Here is a 19,946-nt window from a genome sequence, read left to right as displayed (position 1 = left end):
CCTGTCTCTGCTACTTATGAACTTTAACTTTGAACAAGTCACTCACCTTCCTCTTTCTTCATACTCTTCCCTAACAGAGGGGAAGTGAAAGAACATGAAATTATGGTTCTCATGGCACTTCAAAAAATAGTATACCTATGTAAGACATTATTGTGACATAATTCATATAGACACTTAATAGTCTTTTAATGGATCCATGACACCTAAACCTATTATCATTTATTTATTCATTTATATAAAAATTATCTACTATTACACAAAGAATTGTGTTTGACATTCTTGTAATTTGTTGAATGCAAGCTTAGTGACCTTCTCTGAATCAGGCCCATACATTTATAGTTACAGAAGCTAAGGGGATTGGAATGACTTTTTGCAAAAGATAATTTTCTTACCTAACTCAGGTTATCAATTTCCTCTAGCACAGAATTCAATTTCCTTCCTACACATGTACATTCTTGAGGTCTTCTACAAGTTGCCTTTTGCTTATGACATGATAAGTGGCTGCACTTACAGGTATGTGACATATTTGTGTCCTAGAAGAGGGCTGTGTCTTGTCTTTTTTATCTTGTGTTCTCCATCAAGTTTTTCTTTTAATTTTTTGAGGTAACATTGGGTTTCAATATTATATAAATTTCATGGAGAAACTTAGTTTTATACTGTATGGCAAACAAGAACTGATAGTTCAAAAAAATCCCAGAAGACAGACAGACAAAAAACAACCGAGAGTTCAGGTATTCAGTAAGATCTACTGAATAAAAGCAACTGTGTACACCCAGCCATTTTTACTTTATGCGAAAGCATTACAGCCCATCAACTCACACATGTTGCATGGCATCTTCAAATAAAACGAGGTGCATGGCGGCATTGAGTTCATTGTAGTCATCCAGTGCTTCCGTCAGAAACATCTTCAGCACCTCCCAGTCCTTCACTGGCATGTAGCACGGGTCTTGGCCACCATTAGCAAAATGGCAATAGATGAGGGGCTGCTGAAGCAGCACATGGCTATCTACACCCTGCAGGAGGAGGAAGTGAAAAATACGGTCATGTCAATCTCCAGAAATGATTCATCTGGAGGCAGAGTGACGGGTCCAGGGAAAAGCCTGTAAATCAACCCATGGGTGGATGTCATCTTCCCTGCACAGATCTGGAATCACAGCTGTTTCATCAAGGTAATCACACATACAATTCATTCACATCCTTATCCCATTTCTGCCCAAAAGCCAATAATGCCAGAGCACATAGTGACCTGTAGAATTCATTTGCTTACTTCAAAGTATTTATTAGCAGTTTCCAGCAGTTTTTTATGAAACAAATCACAGTCCTTTGTGTCTATCAGTTTGTCTCCATAAACACGAGAAGATTCATGAAGCCACAGGCGTATTAAATCATTTGAACACTTTAAACACTCAGGAGAGGTGAATAAAATCCCCTAAAAGGCAAGAGGGGAAAAAATTAAAAATTCAGAAGGTGATGACATTCCAAGCTAATACTTTCTCTTAGCATATTCTTTAACTGCATGCTGAATTTAGCAATTTACTGAGTTACAACAAGGGTTATAAACAGTATTACATATCAGTACTTGTAGTCTCTGATAAGCAACATTTAAACAATTAACTACACAATAAAAAGGATTAAAGAATGGGTTGTCATTTCCTTCTCCAGGGGATCTTCCCAACTCAGGGATCGAACCCGGGTCTCCTGCATTGCAGGCAGACACTTTACTGACTGAGCCATCAGGGAAGTCTATTAAAGAATTAACTACCATTATGCCCATTTCCAGGAATGAGCTAAGGCTGTATTTCAAGAGTCAGCCCAGGAACTAAATATCTGATCTTAGAGCTTGTACCTACTGTCTTCAGGAAAATCAGTTTCTAAAACTAGCTAACATGAAAGTCATAGGACAGTAATATATTTTATTCTAAAATCCTGGATGTCATTTAATCTAATTCATTCATTTTACAGATGAAATATATAAGATCCAGAGTCGACTGTCTGTATGCACACTTTGTGGGTAGTCAAAACATTTTGATTCTCACTTTCCTGCAACACTATTCTTCAATATTTTGGATTCATATAGACCCAGTTCTCATGGGGAGAGTCACCGTGTTCTGGGCTCTAGGGACAACACCAAGGGAGTCATAGAGAATTAGTTGTAAAAGGCTAAACAACTGTTGGGCGGTGTTGGGTGTAGCCAACAGACTGGATATGAATGGTGAGCAGAGAGGTCTCTCACTTCTTGGCCTCCTTTCCCTCCTATGATCAAAAACCTGCTTTTAAAGACTGTTTAATTAAGCACAGTCTTTCAGGCAGGTGCAAGAAAGATCGAGATGAAAAGGAATGGTCCACATTTGGAAAAAGCTTTTGCCTAATGTGGTTACAGTTTTGAGGCAGCTGTGGAGTGATTTAGAAAGCAGGGTTATAAAAGTATAAGAAATAAAAATCACCAAATACTGAGAAGTCTCATGAAGTTTTCATATTCCACCAGTTTACTACTTCTGTCACAAATGAACTTTGAGCCATAAATAATTCTTCAATTACTTTTACCCTACTGATAGGCCATGTAGTTGGATATTTTCAAAATTTCAAGGTTTTGAATTCTCTCTTTGGAACTTTCTTTTCAAATCATATACATTCACACTGTCCTTATACTGGATAAGTGAGTTAAGTGTCAATGCCTAACCAAAATAGGAATTTAAGAAATTATATTTTCTCTTGATGTATGTTTAAAAATCGTATCACCTAAATATTAAAAAAAAAAAATTATCCCTTTTACTTGCACAAAATAAGACACTCAAATATTTATACAGAATCAATGAAATAGGGAGCCAAGATTTCCACCTTAGCTTCTATTGCTAAGTCTCTACCAACCTAAGGGGAATTGCTACTTTCATTGACAAAATGGGATTAATAAACCTGCCATACTTCATAAAGCTTATTAGGGAAAATGAAAGAATACATGCTCAAGGATGCAGCATAGTTTTAGACTAAGTTCTATGAATGAACCCCATTGGTATTATTTTAATCAGTGCCCCACTCAAGACACATAACACAGAGTCATCGAGGTACCTGGAAGACATTTGACAAGTCTCTCAAATTAAAGAGGTAGTGGAATTTAATGGCCGTGGGTAAAAATGTATGTGCCATCATCTGATGGAATGCGATTGTTGCCTGTATCAAAGTGGGGCCACTCCTGAGAACTGAGGAACCAAATGCTTGCTGCTGGAAATGGAAACTCAGGATCTGGCTGTAGATGATGTTCAGTGCATCCAGTGATGGAAAGTTGAATGCAAACACTGTGAAATGTCTCTGAAAACAAAAACAAACATGAGAGTTGCATAAAATAGAAAATGTAATGGTACTAGTAGATTGGGGCTTCTCTGGTGGCTCAGATGGTAAAGAATCCACCTGCCAATGCAGGAGACCCAGGTTCAACCCCTGGGCTGGGAAGATCCCCTAGAGAGGGGCATGGCAACCCACTCCAGTATTCTTGCCTGGGAAATCCAATGGACAGAGGACCCTGGCGGGTCACTGTCCATGGAGTCACAAAGAGTCAGACATGACTGAGCAACTAACACTTTCCCCTTTACTTTCCAGCAGATTACCAAAACAGGGAGGGGGACTTTATTTTTCATCTCTTCCTGTATCCATACCCACTGTGATGGAACGTGGCAGTACCTTCCACTCTGACTCTCAGAGTGCCCATATGACTTGATAAAGGCAACAGAAGGAGATAGAAGTAACAGGGTGCCAGTCACTGTCAAAGGCTTGTGTGTTTCCACTAGCTCTCTTAGGGCTCTATCTTTGCAATGAATCCTACATGCCTACCCAAGGATGAGAGACACATGACACAGAGCCATGTTGTCCCAATTCCAATCACTCCAGCCAAAGCCACCCTGAGTAGCTGACAATTAACTGCCCAACATGTGAACAAGCTCAGGTTAGGTCAGCAGAGTCACCCAGCTGAGTCTCCACTGACTACACAAAACAAGCAAACAACAGACTGTTGTATGTCCAGTGGCAGTGGTGGCGATTATTATTTAAAAACTTACATGCACTCAGAAAACCTGCACATAAGTATTTACTGTAGCTTTATTCCTAACTGCCAAAATCTGGACACAACCATTGCTGTTGTTCATTCACTCAGTCGTGTCCGACTCTTTGTGACCCCATGACCCGGAGCACACGAAGCTTCCCCGTCCTTCACCATATCCCAGGGCTTGCTCAAACTCATGTCCAGTCGGTGATGCCATCCAACCATCTCATCCTCTGTCGTCCCCTTCTCCTCCTGCCCTCAATCTTTCCCAGCATCAGGGTCTTTCCCAATGAGTCAACTCTTCACATCAGGTGGCCAGAGTACTGGAGCTTCAACTTCAGCATCAGACCTTCCAATGAGTATTCAGGACTGATCTCCTTTAGTATTGACTGGTTTGATCTCCTTGCAGCCCAGGGGACTCTCAAGATTCTTCTCCAACACCACAGTTTAAAAGCATCAATTCTTCAGTGCTCAGCCTTTTATATGGTCCAACTCTGACATCCAGACATGACTACTGGAAAAACTACATCTGTGACTAGATGGACCTTTGTCGAAAAAGTAAAGTAAAAGTAAAGTCTCTGCTTTTTAATATTCTGCCTAGGTTTGTCATGGCTTTTCTTCCAAGAGGCAAGCATCTTTTAATTTCATGGCTGCAGTCACTGCAGCCATAATTTTGGAGCTCTTTATTTTGAAGAAAATAAAGTCTGTCACTGTTTCCACATATATTTGTCATGAAGTGATGGGACCAGATGCCATGATCTTAGGTTTTTGAATGTTGAGTTTTAAGCCAGCTTTTTCACTCTCCTCTTTCACTTTCATCAAGAAGTTCTTTAGTTCCTCTTCACTTTCTGCCATAAGGGTGATGTTATCTGCATATCTGAGGTTATTGATATTTCTCCCAGCAATCTTGATTCCAGCTTGTCCTTCATTCAGCCCAGTATTTCACATGATGTCCTCTGCATATACGTTAAATAAGCAGGGTGACGATATACAGCCTTGATGTACTCCTTTCCCAATTTGGAATCAGTCTGTATTTCCATGTTCAGTTCTAACTGTTGCTTCTTGAGCTGCATACAGGTTTCTCAAGAGGCAGGTAAGGTGGTCTGCTTTTCCCAGCTCTTGAAGAATTTTCCACAATTTGTTATGATCCACAGAGTCAATGGCTTTAGAGTAGTCAATGAAGCAGTAGTAGATGTTTTTCTGGAACTCTCTTGCTTTTTATGTGATCCAATAGTTGGCAATTTGATCTCTGGTTCCTCTACCTTTTCTAAATCCATCTTGTACATCTCTCAGTTCACATACTGTTGAAACCTAGCTTGGAGGATTTTGAGAACTACTTTGCTAGCATGTGAAATGAGTGCAATTGTGCGGTAGTTTGAACATTTTTTGGCATTGCCCTTCTTTGGGATTGGAATGAAAACTGACCTTTTCCACTCCTGTGTCCACTGCTGAGCTTTCCAAATTTGCTGGCATATTGAATGCAGCACTTTAGAATTTGAAATAGCTCAGCTGGAATTCCATCATCTCCACTAGCTTTGTTCGTAGCTATGCTTCCTAAGGCCCAGCTGACTTTGCATTCCAGAATGTCTGGCTGTAGGTGAGTGATCACACCATTGTGGTTTTCAGGTTATTATGATCTTTTTTTTGTACAGTTCTTCTATGTGTTCTTGCCACCTCTTCTTAATACCTTCTGCTTAAAGCTTCCTTACATAAATGGATAAACAAACTAGGAACACCCATACAATGAGTATTATTCAGTGATAAAAATAAATGAGCTATCAAGACATGAAAAGCCATGGAGGAACCTTAAATGCATATTTAAGCTAACAGAAAGAAGCCAGTCTAAAGAGGCTACATACTATATGATTCTAACTATAGGACACACTGGAAAAGGCAACACTATAGAGACAGGAAAAGGATGAATGGTGGCCAGGGATTTGGGGGTAGGGAGGGCTGACTAGGGGGAGCACAGGGGATTTTTAGGACATGAACTATTCTGTGTGATACTTTAATAACAGATACCTGTAATTGTACATTTGCCAAAAGCCATGGGATATGTAAAACAAAAAACGAACCCTTACACCAACTTTATACTTCACTTAATAATAATTTATAAATATTGGCTCATCAATTGTAATAGAGGCAGCACACTAATGCAAGGTGTTTGTAGATGAGTTACTGGGTGCGAGGGAATACATGGGAACTCTCTGTACTTTCAGCTCATTTTTCTGTAAACCAAAAACTGCCTTAAAAATTCTGTTAATTAAAATAAGCTTCCATGCTTCACCAAATGTACAGTAGAACCATACAGCCTAATCTTTACCCCGAAAGCACTAAGAATCAAGATCAACAATGTGTGAGTATTGACACGCTACCTGTAGTCTAGGATTGATGGTGAAACTGCCCACCATTGGATTCATGCAGGCAACATATTGACAGCTGTGGATTTCTTTAAGCATCACTTTCTGTCTGTCATACCTGCAAGATAGAAAACAGAACCTTAAATCCCAAAGTTCAAAATAACAACAAATCCCACCAGTTCATAAAGGACTTCAGCATAAATTGCTTTCTTTGATCTTTATAATCACTCTGTGATGTTGAACTTGTTAGCCTATCTGAGAGAGAAAAACTAAAGCTTGGAAAGCTGAAGACTACATGGCTCCTTTGATGCCAGTATCAACATGTGGAGCTAAATCAATAGGTATTATTGCTGTTTATTGATTCACTTGAGTCTGCTTAAAAATACCCATAGCGAGACTAGGGGCTCTCCCCTACTTAACATCAGGGACTGTCAACTGTGATGCCCAGACATTATCAGATGTTTACATCTTACAGAAAATGTCAAGCTTCTCCTAAGTAACTGTGAGTTAATATATTAAGGAGCTTAAGCTTTAACTGGAGAGTTTACATTTATAAGATACTTTTCAATCCAATTCTTCCAATGATGCAAAGAAAATCTATTCCATTTAAGATGAGCAAAAGGGGAAGCAAACTGAAACCCAAAAAAGTATCACAGAAGATGCTCCTCAGAAGAGGAAGAAACTGGGGTGATTCTATTTAAAAAATTTTATCCATAGTAATAATAATTAGATTTCAGTAGAAAATGAAACACACAGAATCGCTTACCAGTGTCCATAATCAATATGCTGTCGAATCAGAGTGTGCGGCTGGACAGTGCCGTATGAGTCCACTGCAGGCATATTCATGTCGTCAATAAAATAAACCAACTTTTTATTTCCTCCTGGACCATAGTTACGACCAGCTTTCTTCTCTAGAGGTTTCTCAAGAATTCCTGAAACCAATATATAATTCTGTCCACCAATCAAATAAAAATGTACACTTCTATTTATATATAAATATATTTATATATAAATACAAAATAGAACATTAGTCCTTTTTTTTCTTATTTTTCCTCATCCTGCCCATTTCATCCACTCTGTGGCTTTAAGTATCACCTCTCTGCAGGTTAATCCCAGAAACATGTCTCTGTTCATCTCCTTCCATGTAATACTCTCCTGGAGCTCACCCTGACTCCTCTCCCAGAGTCCGCAGCTGCAGCATTGGGCACACTGGCCATCACATCTGAGACAACACCTTCACTGCTGACCTTCACACCTTCCCCCCCGTACCTACCGTCATTCAGGAACCACTGCCAGTCCACCCAGAACCCGTCAATAAGTCCTTCTTTATCTTCCTCGTACTAGAGTCTAGGGACAGTCAGGAATTTCTCACATCTCTCATAAGAGGATACTATATGCAGGCATTATCCTGTGTATACCTCAAGTTACATTTCTTCACTTGCCTATCTGACTTGGTGTTGGTATGTTTGAGAGGAAATCACAAATACAGAAAATCTTGACAGTATGGACCTGAGATGCAGTATCTAGTCACTTGCCTACTCTCTAAATGAACTATAAATATCTTGAGGACAAGAACTCTGTAGTGTTCATTTCTGTCTGCCTCATAACACCTACAGCAAGTAAGTAACTTGTTAAATGAAAACAGAAATGAATGAAGTAAAAAAATATATAAAAAGTTAACTAACAAACCCTTTGTCCAAGCAGCATATCTACATTTCCAAATGGTTGCTAAACATCAGTTCCTGTTAGCCACTGACAACTGTATGTTTGGCCAACATCAAATGTGCCTGTTCCCAAACTCAATTTTACATACCTCTTCCCCACTCATGACCCATCACTTCTTTTTAGCCTTCTGTGCTCCTACCAACAGGATTAACACTCTCCCAATCAGCCAGATGCAAAGCCTGAATTTAATCATTCTTTCCTGGTCCCTGATTTGTTCAAGCACAGCCTGTAAATGGTACCTCACGTCTCCTCCTTTTGTCTTTCCTTCTAAAGCTCTAGTCCAGGGTACCATTTCATTCAGCTAACATGTTGCTCAAGGAGACTGGTCTCTCCACCATCAGATCAGATCAGATCAGTCGCTCAGTCATGTCCGACTCTTTGCGACCCCATGAATCGCAGCATGCCAGGCCTCCCTGTCCATCACCAACTCCCGGAGTTCACTCAGACTCACATCCATCGAGTCAGTGATGCCATCCAGCCATCTCATCCTCTGTAGTCCCCTTCTCCTCCTGCCCCCAATCCCTCCCAGCATCAGAGTCTTTTCCAATGAGTCAACTGTTCACATGAGGTGGCCAAAGTACTGGACTTTCAGCTTTAGCATCATTCCTTCCAAAGAACACCCAGGGCTGATCTCCTTCAGAATGGACTGGTTGGATCTCCTCTCCACCATAGACTTCTCTTAAAATAGAGCCTGTTGTCATTGTGGTTTAGTCACTAAGTCATGTCCAGTTCTTTTGCAAACCCGTCGACTGCAGCCTGCCAGACTCCTCTGTCCATGGAGTTTTCCAGGCAAAAATATTGGCGTGGGTTGCCATTTCCTTCTCCAGGGGATCTTCCCAACCCAGGGATCAAACCTGGGTCTCTTGCATTGCAGGCAGATTCTTTACCACTGAGCCACCAGGAAAGCCCAAAGTAGAGCCTGCATCTTGTCAACTCCTTGCTCCCCATCAATGGCTCACAGCTCCCTACCATATGAAATATGTTCTTTTCCACTTGCATGTTAGCTACAGTCTCAGTGACCAACCATCCCTGGTTGCCTGGGATGATCCCAGTGATAGCACTAAAAGACCCTTATCTCAGAAACCTTCCAGTCTTCAGCAAACTAGACAATTGGGCATTCCACCTGTAACTCCAGCCTTTGCCCTATCTTCTACCTGATCACTATGCTTTGATCAACTTAGAAATTCAATTAAATGAATGCGTCCCGCAAATTTCTCTTTCATGTCTTTGCCTAAGCTGATTCTTCTAGCCTAAGTTCCCTTTTTGCCTATACACCATTCCATCTCAAAGGTCTGAAATCCTTTCTTCAGAGTACACTAGCTCTTTCTATTCCTCATGCTAATAGGCAATGTCTAAATCTATTCATGCTTGTAACCCTTCCAAGAATCAGCAAGCTGAACTTCGTTCAACTATTGAATTGCAGCCCTAATCTTCCATTTACAAGTGATAAAGTGATCCCTTCTTCTGTGTCCACAATGAAAAGCATGTATTATACACAGTGTCTGGGGATAAAGTAGATAAATGATACATATTCGCTGAAGAAATGAATGAAAACCTTCCAGGTCAGTTTTTTAACTGTTCCACTCACAAAGATGAGGAAGACAAACTTGATTAAGAAAGAGATTACAGCACAATCATTCCTGGGTGAGTTAATGATTTAAGTGATATGAAAACAGGTTGTTAATCTCTACTGATAGGGCTAAGAAAATAGCAACAATGCACACAGCAAAGAAACCATGCTCAAGGCAACAGGTTTCATAAAGCAGTGGACAACAGGAACTTTTGCTGCCCTCACACGACACAACCCCACCGCTCTGCTGGACAGTGAGACACCGCTCTCAGCTCTTTATAGTAGTTCTTCTCTACTTCTCACGTCTACTCTGTTTGCCCTCTGCCCTTCCAAACTCAAAATGCCCCAAATCCATGTGGTTCTTTTGATTACAGTGATGCATGTACTCAACAGCTAAAAATTATTCTTACAGTTCTAAGATTTAACAAACAACTGGTGGCCTGTCATTTCATCAATACAGTCTGAATGAATTCCCCACTAAATCAATCCCTTGCTTGCAGAGGTAACCAGTACATTCTTCCTTGAGCATATTCTTTTGTTGCTAGGGCTCCACGAAATTGATTACAGCTAACCAAATGGTTTAGAGGCAAAGCAATGGAACTGTTGATGTCAATTCTTTCTGTTCTATACAGTAATAACCCAAGTAAAGCCAGGAGGGATATAAAAAGCCAAAATAACAATATTTAAACAAAGTATATTCAGCCAGAATGGTGAAAAATAAAAATTCATTCTAAGCAAAATGTCTAAGAAAAAGGAACCATCTCTGGGCTGCATGTCCTGGCTCTGACAGTATCTGACCTTGCTTCTGGAGTGTAGAAGGAGGAACACTTACGCTGCAGCGCTGCCGATGTTGTGTAGTAGTTGAAAGGCACACGGGATACTACATAAGCCTCAGACAGACCTGCCAGCATGTCAGCTACAAAGACTGTTTTTCCTACTCCAGCGTTTCCTACCAGCATCAACGGCTGTCCTTTCTCGAGCAGCAACTCCACAAAATATCGAAGACGGGTTGTCTCTGCTGTGTGAACCAGAGCTCTCTGGTGGGGAAAAACAGACAAAATTTTGTACCTGCACCAACATACAGTCATTTTAGAATTGAGACCAAATGCATTCTTAGTTCTAGTTGACAGCCAGTAGGAGAGATCCCACTTAATGTTTCATTTTGAATGGTCAGTTCAGACATCATAGCTTGAGAAAAGAAACTGGGTAGTGTTGTCAAAATGCCATAGCAGAAGGAACTGACTTATTTTTTCCAGTTAAGACCTAGCACCCAAGGCTTCCTCTATCATGGAAATACCTATACTCTGCCTAACCTTTGGTTAGGTATATAAAGGAATACAGTGAACGCTTAAGAAACTGACCACCACTCTTTAGGACATGATGAAACATGTGAAAGGCCAAGATATGTATAAACAAAAATTGGTAGCAATTCCTTCACCCAGTAAGATTAATGATTCATGTGCAAAATGATTAGACACAATTCACTCTAAAGGAGTTCAGTGCAAGGAGAGACCAGCTGGGAAGAAACAAATGTTAAGCGAAATAGTCACAAGTCCAAGGCACGGGTGATACTTAGTGTACATTGTTCTGTTAAAAATTTTTATAGCAATGCTTCTGTTGTGAAAATTAGTTATTTATTTAGATACTACATTGTTTCATGAAAAAATTGAGGTGGCTTACAGAAATACAATAAAAAGAATACAAATAAATAAAAAGCTGACTGAGGGAATAGAAACTAATACACTGTGTAAGATCAGGGAAAGGGGAAGCAGATGTAGACACACTGGAGAGAGAAGCCTGCACGGTGACTAAAGAGAGCTGAAAAGGTCTTACGCTGGGGAGCGGGGCAAATTAAAAAGGGGATTACAAAAAACTCTTTGCAGGATTTATATAGTTAATAAGAAAAATACGCAAACTCTGTAATGGATAAAGTTCTTCCCTGCCTGGTTCACATACACTGACCACAGATCAGTATTTTATAGACCATTCAAGATCAAATTCATGATAATGAGCATTCATTCTAGAACTTCACCTGAATTCAGTGCTCCTCTCGAGACCTGTTGAAAGACACAGACTCTTTTTTTTTTTTACTTTAATTTTATTTTATTTTTAAACTTTACAATATTGTATTAGTTTTGCCAAACATCGAAATGAATCAGCCACAGGTATACCCAAGACACAGACTCTTTTGTGCTACACTGAACAGTCCCAGATGACTTTAAAATCACCGTTGAATTCTGTAACATGTTTTTTTTCCTTTCTTGATGCTAGCTGTCACATTTGCTATTTAATTGACTATTAATATTGGCTCTTTTCTCCACACATTAATATCAATAATTAATACCTACTGAGAGCTGAGTATGTGAGAGGTACTGTGCTGAGCCGTTTACATGTGTTACATCATATGATACTCATAACAAACCTAGGAGGAGAGTTTTGTTATCATTTACATTTCAGAGATGATGGAGCTAAAGCTTAAAGAACATTAATAAATTGGCCAGAGGCATACGTGGTGGTACTTGGATTTAAACCCAAATCTGTCTAGAGCCTGAGTCCTGTCTTACCTACTGCACAAAATGCTCTTCAGGGCACGGACCATACAAACATTAGCTGATGTCTAAGTACTCCATTTCTCCATATATAAAAAGGCTAGTAACAGTCCTTTCTAACAGAGAATTAGAAGAGTGTCATAAGGATTAAATTAATCTATGGAAACAAAGCATTTAGAAAAGGGCCTGACATATTATAATGTCATGTTAGTATTTGCTATTATTATTGACTTAATAAGGTTTTCCTCTAACATGTTAAGAGGCTTTTAATCAAAACCGCATTTGGTGCAATTGTGTATAAAGTAAGACTAGGAGGTCCTGACAGGTTCTCTGTTGAATAAAATACATCCCTGATAAGATGCATGAACCTTGTGATACCACTTTTTGTGTGTTTCTTTTGGTTAACTACAAGTCCTTGGCTCTCAGCCAGCTAGATAATATCGTTAGGTGGCTGAGGTCTAGACAGGCTGAGCTAAAACAGAGATGTTAAAATCCATAAAGCGGACAGAGCAGACCTTCATAATTAAGGTAACCTCATCACCTGGGCCCGAGACTAGGGTAGGGGCGCACACGGCCCCTGGAGAAATGGATGCAGAAGGCAGTCTGCTCTGGGGCTTCCGGAAAAAGTTTCTACCCACTTAGTAAAAAATACAGAAGCCTCCTTTCTCCATGTCTTGCTTCCTTCTAACTCCTGGGACCTCTAGAGTCATCTTGGATTGAGGATTTACCAGTTTTTAAACAAGGCCAGTGCTAAGGCAGGAAGATCCAAATCCGTAGTGTTATCACCAAGTCACAGAACTCACTAGTCTCAGGGCCTTCCTACCTGTGAGTTTCTTGTTTGCAAAATGATGAGTTTTCTCATGGTTATAGGATGAATTGTGTCCTGTCAAAATTCAACTATTGAAGCTCTAACCCCAGTATCTCAGAAATGTGACAGTATTTGGAGATAAGGTCTTTAAAGAGATGATTAAGGGAGGCCTACCTAATCCAATCCAACTGGTGTTCTTGTCCAAGGAGGAAACTTGAACACACTTCAGGATGGTGTCCAGGGAATGTGTGTACACACAGAAAGGATCATAGGGGGCCACAGCAAGAGGAGACCATCTGCAAGCCAAGGACAGAGGCCGCAGGGAAAAACAAATCTCAGCCTGAGAAAAATGAATCTCTGATGTTTAAGCCACTCATTCTATGGCAGTTTGTTAGGGTGTCTTAAGCACGCTGATACAAGCAGAGTGGGCCCCAGATTCAAAGTGACTGGTAGAAAGGAAAGTGTGAATACACAGAATACACTTGGGAAAATGCCATCATATATATGAGTGACTAATGCCGCCTCAAAGCAAGGACACCAAGACTGCCAGTGAACCTCCAGAATCTAGGAGATTCCTCAGAAGGAACCAACCCTGTTAAGACCTCTATTTTCAGCTTCTAGCCTCCAAAACTGTGAGACAACACATTTCTATTGTTGAAGCCGCCAAGTCTGTGGTTACTTTGTTACTTCAGTTCCAGGAAACTCATACACTGAATTTTATTTTATTTCACAATAACTGCCTCCTAATTAGTGTGGCAGTCACTTACATGCATTTTATAGGGCACGGCTTGAAATAATAAGTTCCAAAGCCAATCAATATGAGGTGATTTTGAGAAAGAAATATAATGAAAAGCAAAACAGATTGAATTAGAATTAGAAAATGGTTAAAAGATAACTTGATATATAAAAATGTAAGACAATTTATAAAAAGAAACAGTTAAAAAAACAATAAAGATTCATTTAGATTTGTGAGTTGCCTTGTGAAATTGAGATATACATCTTTGAATAGGAAGATGAAACATTCATTTTATGGCTTCAGGGGTAAGGCAAAGAAGTTCTATGTGAAAAGTACTGCTTAAGAAATGTAAAGTAAGGTCAGAAGTAAGACTCACTGAACCTCACTTAACTAATAAAAACATGCCTTCAATTTTTATAAAATCACACAATTTCTAGGAAAATCTAAAGAAAGCTGTTACCACAGAATTAAGTTGAAATAAAAAAAAGAAACTGTAGAAATATAACCATCTTCCTAGTCGTTCCTATAACAGATTCTTCTTTCCAAGGAAATATGTTCTATGCTGACCATACCAACAGGAAATCATCCATCAGGCAGGAAAAGGAAGACTGCGTAAAAACAAACGAGGCTCAAGCCAGCATCATGTGGTTGAAGATCATGGTGTTCCCCACACCTACCTGCAAAGGTATTTCTGGATCCATAGTAAATTGGGGGATTTTATCAGCCCAAGGCAAAAATTTCTTACTTCTGTGGTCCAGATAATAATCAAAAATTGTTCCCTGGGATGGAAACTTCACTGCTTTCATCTCTTTATGCCACCATTGACTGAATTCAGCTTGACAACCAGAAAGCTAAGGAGAACAAGAGAAATTCTTATTGCAGACTTACAGGTAATTTTGAACACATACAAAGCCACCGCAAGTGCGGCTGATCACACGGTGTTTTCAGCGAACACTTCAGAATTACAAACAGGACTGAGTAACTGACAAAAGAAAAATAAACAACTAGAAGGAAGTTATAATGAGTGACAATACCACTGAGGCTGAAAGCTATAACTGCCATACGTCCATCAGGTACAAATTTTCGGCAGTAATTATTAACTTAAAAAGCAAGGTAAGTGTAGGTGAACCTTAGATGACTCTGACGTTATTCAGTTTAATAACAAGCTATCACGCAAGTCACCCTGCTAAGACAGTGTTTAGCAAACACTGGTGTTTATTTCTACCAATGTCTCCCTCAGTTGATAGTAAAATGGGGAAAGTAGGAACAAACGAATACTTCAAAAAATTAGGAACATTATTGACTTAGACACTGTTCTTTATTCGAGCTTATAGCCTTCGTAGAACTTTTGGTGTTAAAAATATCCTTTCCTTTATAAAGCTGTGGTGATAATAAATGGTCATTTAAAAATAAATGCCCTTATTTAGAAAAACAAACAGTTGGTAACCCTATTTCATTCCTTCAAATCATTAATGAAATTTTGTTGGGTCTTTGAAATTTGAAATCTGAGAAGCTCTGCCATGAGGGAAGGGAAAGAATGGACTTGGTTTTCAACTCAGTAGTTGAGCTGAAACTACAGATTCCTGTGCTGTAAGAGAATCTTCCAGAAAAGATAATGGAGTAGGAAACAGGTTCTCCTTGCTAGAAGGTGCTTGTTTTTATGATGGCAGGTACAAGCCCTTTGCTGCTAGATTAGTGGTTAGAAAATGGAGATGGGGAAATTCCAACTGTGTACTAGCAACTAACAGCCCCTCCTGCACCTATGGGATGACCAGACAAAGCTTTGGAGCGCTCTAAAAACACTGTGTGTGTTCACCACATTCACCAACCTTACATGTAACTAAAACTTCAACTCCCATTTTGCTCCAGGGAAATTCTTCAAGTTACTTTTACTTTGGTGTCCTTATGTCCATGGACTACGGCCCACTTTCTGTGTGAGGCTGATCAGACACATGAGTAGAGATGAATAGGATGGGTGGAGGATAGGAGGTATGGTTAGGGCTGAGAGGAGTGGTCAGCTTTAGCAGGAGAGCTGATCCCACCAACCTTCCCAACAAGCGGAGCTCACATTCCTACAGACCACTACTCACATATTTAGATCCGTTTCAGTATCTTCAGATTGGTGTCACAGGATTTTTTCTTTTTAATCATCCTACAGAAGTTGGTCAGAAACCAAGTTCATTCAAAAAAATATTCCTTATCTGGTACCATTCTTTGTAGGAAGGATGCACATGAGATTTCTACTTTACAATAAAATTTGCTTCAACTAACCACTATGTCAGCAGAGTCATTTTGATGACAAGTCTCCGATCATTCATTCACTCACTAAAATGCATTTGTTCCCGTAGTGGGGAAGAAAACAAACAGGGTTTCTGCCCTCACAGAGCTTACGGGGGAAATGAAGGGGAAGTATGGTGAAAGCAGAGGTGAAGTCTATGAACACAGAAATAAATACATTGGTATCTTGAAAGCCAACTTTGCTGGAAGTGAGAGAAATGAGGGCATCTATTTTAACTGGATATACAGGGAATCAACTCTGAGAACAGAAACCAATTAGGGAGCAGAACATTCCAGGAAGAAGTCAACAAGTGCAAAGATCTTATCACAGGAAAGAACCTGCATTCCAGAAACTGGCCAGTGCAGCTGGAGGGGAGGGAGCGGCTGAGGAAAAAGTAGGGAGAGATAGTCTGGGCCAAAGCCAAAGGCCTTGTAAATGAAATTCTAAAATTGTATCTTAAAAGCAATAGGAATCCATTAAAGTGTTGTAAATTCTGGAGTGTATCATATAATCCAATTTACATTAAAGAAACCACTCTGGCTGCTGAGTGCATAATGGATGATGGGGCAAGTACAGAAGCAGAAAGACCAGTGAGGAGATTACTTCAGAAGTCAAGTGGGGAATGATAGCAGCTGTTTACAGGAGGCTCAGGGAGGGATGACGGGGACCAATTTTGGAAGGTGTCTGCAACAGCTGGGGTTAAGAACACAGGTCTGAGTCAGTCAGCTGCAGTCTGAACTTGCCTCAGACATAAGTTAGCCATGTGTCTCCAAGGAGGCCAACTTATCTAAGTTTGAGTTCCTTTTTTGTAAAAGAAGAAGAATAGTTATAACTATATAGACAGGATAATTTTTTTTTTTTTTTTAAGATTCAACAAGCTAGCCTATTAGAAACCCTAAAACTCTTTCCCTGACATATATTCATAGAAGGCATCTGATGACTAAATGGCTATTCCTAAGACTGTTTCTTGGATCTGCTTCATTCATGTTTCCAGCTTCATAATCTCTCTTTTGAATGCTGTGTAGTTAAAGCAGTTTTGAAAATTTAAAGATGATGATGTCGAATACTAATTGGGGAGAGTGTCTGGGACAGGAAGGGGACCACGTGATGCTCAGCTCCTGGTCTGACTAGCTGGCTTGGAAGGCTGCCAAGTCTGGAAATTGCAAAGATGAAAAGAGGGTCAAGTTGGGAAGAAGGTGAGCCGTCATGATGAGGAACAGAAAAATCTCAGCTGTCAACATCCTTCTCATGCAATTTTACTTGGTTGTACAGCCCTGGAAAAGGAAACACTCTGTGGAGAACATTGGAAAAAAGACAACGTCATGAGGTTTTGGGGTAGACAGGAATACTCTGCATGTGGCCTCCATGGAGAGGAATCCATATGTGTAAATTCTGCCTTTGAGATAAACCATGTGAAGCCACACAACACTCTTAACTTGGGCAAGAGAGGCTATTATTCTTTAGAAAAAGCACTTGGAGATAACTGAAGAAATGTGGGTTCTGAGAAGGGTCAAAATGAGACTTAGGGGGCCAAGTGAATGCCAAATTCATTTACAGATATAAAGTACAGTAACTTAGGGACAAGTCGCAGAACTGGCCCACAGGTCCGAGCAACCATGGATTTTAGAACCTACTGTGACTAAACCAACAAATTTGGGTTATTCTTGGCTGTAATACCTTCTGATTTTAATTCCCAAATATAGTCCACTGGAGAAGGGAATGGCAAACCACTTCAGCATTCTTACCTTAAGAACCCCATGAACAGCAAGAAAAGGCAAAAAGATAGGACACCGAAAGGTGAATTCCCCAGGCTGGTAGGTGTCCAACATGCTGCTGGAGAAGAGCGGAGAAATAGCTCCAGAAGAAATGAAGAGGCAGAGGCAAAAGGGAAACAATGCCCAGTTGTGGATGTGACTGGAGGTGAAAGTAAAATATTGTAAAGAACAATACTGCATAGGAACCTGGAATGTTAGGTCCATGAATGCAGGTAAATTGGAAGTAGCCAAACAGGAGATGGCAAGAGTGAACATTGATATTTTAGGAATCAGTGAAATAAAATGGACAGGAATGGGTGAATTTAATTCAGATGACCATTATATCTACTACTGTGGACAAGAATCCCTTAGAAGAAATAAAGTAGCCCTCATAGTCAACAAAACAGTCCAAAATGTGATCTCAAAAATGACAGAATAATCTTGGTTTGTTTCCAAGGCAAACCATTCAACATCATAGTAATACAAGTCTATGCCCCGACCAGTAATGTTGAAGAAGATGAAGTTGAATGGTTCTCTGAAGATCTACAAGACCTTCTAGAACTAACTGTAAAAAAAAAAAAAAAAAAAAAAATGTCCTTTTCATCATGGGGGGCTGGAATGAAAAAGTAGGAAGTTAAGAGATATTTGGAGTTAACAGGCAAATTTGGCCTTGGAGTACAAAATGAAGCAGGGCAAAGGCTAACAGAGTTTTACCAAGAGAACACACTGGTCATAGCAAACACTCTCTTCCAACAACACAAGGGACGCCTCTACACATGGACATCACCAGATGGTCAGTACTGAAATCAGATTGATTATATTCTTTGTAGCCAAAGATGGAGAAGCTCTACACAGTAAGCAAAAACAAGACCGGGAGCTGACTGTGGCTCAGATCATGAACTCCTTAGAACAAAATTCAGACCACTAGGCCTGAACTGTGGTGTTGGAGAAGACTCTTGAGAGTCCCTTGGACTGCAAGGAGATCCACCCAATCCATTCTGAAGGAGATCAGCCCTGGGATTTCTTTGGAAGGAATGATGCTAAAGCTGAAACTCCAGTATTTTGGCTACCTCATGCGAAGAGTTGACTCATTGGAAAAGACCCTGATGCTGGGAGGGATTGGGGGCAGGAGCAGGAGGAGATGACAGAGGATGAGATGGCTGGGTGGCATCACTGACTCGATGGACGTGAGTCTGAGTGAACTCCAGGAGTTGGTGATGGACAGGGAGGCCTGGCATGCTGCGATTCATGGGGTTGCGAAGGGTCGGACACGACTGAGTGACTGAACTGACTGACTGACTGAGGCCATTTAGGTATGACCTAAATCAAATCCCTTATGATTATACAGTGGAAGTGACAAATATTTTCAAGGGATTCGATCTTACAAAGAGTGCCTGAAGAACTATGCATGGAGGTTCATAACACTGAACAGGAAGGAGGCAGTGATCAAAACCATCCCCAAGAAAAAGAAATGCAAAAAGGCAAAATGGTTGTCCAAGGAGACCTTACAAATAGCTGAGAAAAGAAGAGAAGCAAAAGGCAACAGATAAAAGGAAAGATATGCCCATGTGAATGCAGAGTTCCAAAGAACAGCAAGGAGAGATAGGAAAGCCTTCCTCAGTGATCAGTGCAAAGAAATAGAGGAAAACAACAGAATGGAAAAGACCAGAGATATCTTTAAGAAAACTAGAGATACCAAGGCAAAATTTCATGTAAAGATGGGCACAATAAAGGACAGAAACAGTATGGACTTAACAGAAGCAGAAGACATTAGGAAGAGGTGGCAAGAATACACAGAAGAACTATACAAAAAAGGTCTTACAGATCTGGATAACCACAATGGTGTGGTTACTTACCTAGAGCCAGATATCCTGGAGCATGAAGTCAAGTGGGCCTTAGGAAGCTTCACTATGAACAAAGTTAGTGGAGGTGACAGAATTCCAGCTGAGCTATTTTAAATTCTAAAAGATGATGCTGTTATAGTGCTGCCCTCAATATATCAGCACATTTGGAAAAGCCAGCAGTGGCCACAGGACTGGAAAAGGTCAGTTTGCATTCCAATCACAAAGAAGGACAATGACACAGAATGTTCAAACGATCATACAATTGCACTCACTTCACATGCTAGCAAAG

The 19,946-nt window shown here is 40.2% G+C and overlaps 1 protein-coding gene across 3 annotated transcripts in view; it reads right to left on the bottom strand.

Moving 5' to 3' along the window:
- DNAH11 (dynein axonemal heavy chain 11) overlaps positions 1-19,946 on the bottom strand; it is a 375,791-nt gene that overhangs the window by 169,997 nt on the left and 185,848 nt on the right. For all 3 annotated transcript variants that reach the window (XM_044946526.2, XM_044946527.2, XR_006552702.2), the window contains exons 45-51: positions 14,459-14,632; positions 10,521-10,725; positions 7,160-7,325; positions 6,409-6,511; positions 3,067-3,306; positions 1,268-1,429; positions 820-1,013 (exon numbers count right to left, since the gene is read on the bottom strand). In XM_044946526.2, the coding sequence (XP_044802461.2) occupies positions 820-1,013; positions 1,268-1,429; positions 3,067-3,306; positions 6,409-6,511; positions 7,160-7,325; positions 10,521-10,725; positions 14,459-14,632 (1,244 nt within the window). The remainder of the gene's footprint in view (positions 1-819; positions 1,014-1,267; positions 1,430-3,066; positions 3,307-6,408; positions 6,512-7,159; positions 7,326-10,520; positions 10,726-14,458; positions 14,633-19,946) is intronic.

This window comes from Bubalus bubalis, chromosome 8, assembly GCF_019923935.1.
Source record: "Bubalus bubalis isolate 160015118507 breed Murrah chromosome 8, NDDB_SH_1, whole genome shotgun sequence".
Classification (NCBI taxonomy): Eukaryota; Metazoa; Chordata; class Mammalia; order Artiodactyla; family Bovidae; genus Bubalus; species Bubalus bubalis.
The sequence above is the reverse complement of the archived record's forward strand: the minus strand, read 5'-3'. Positions and strand labels throughout refer to the sequence as shown.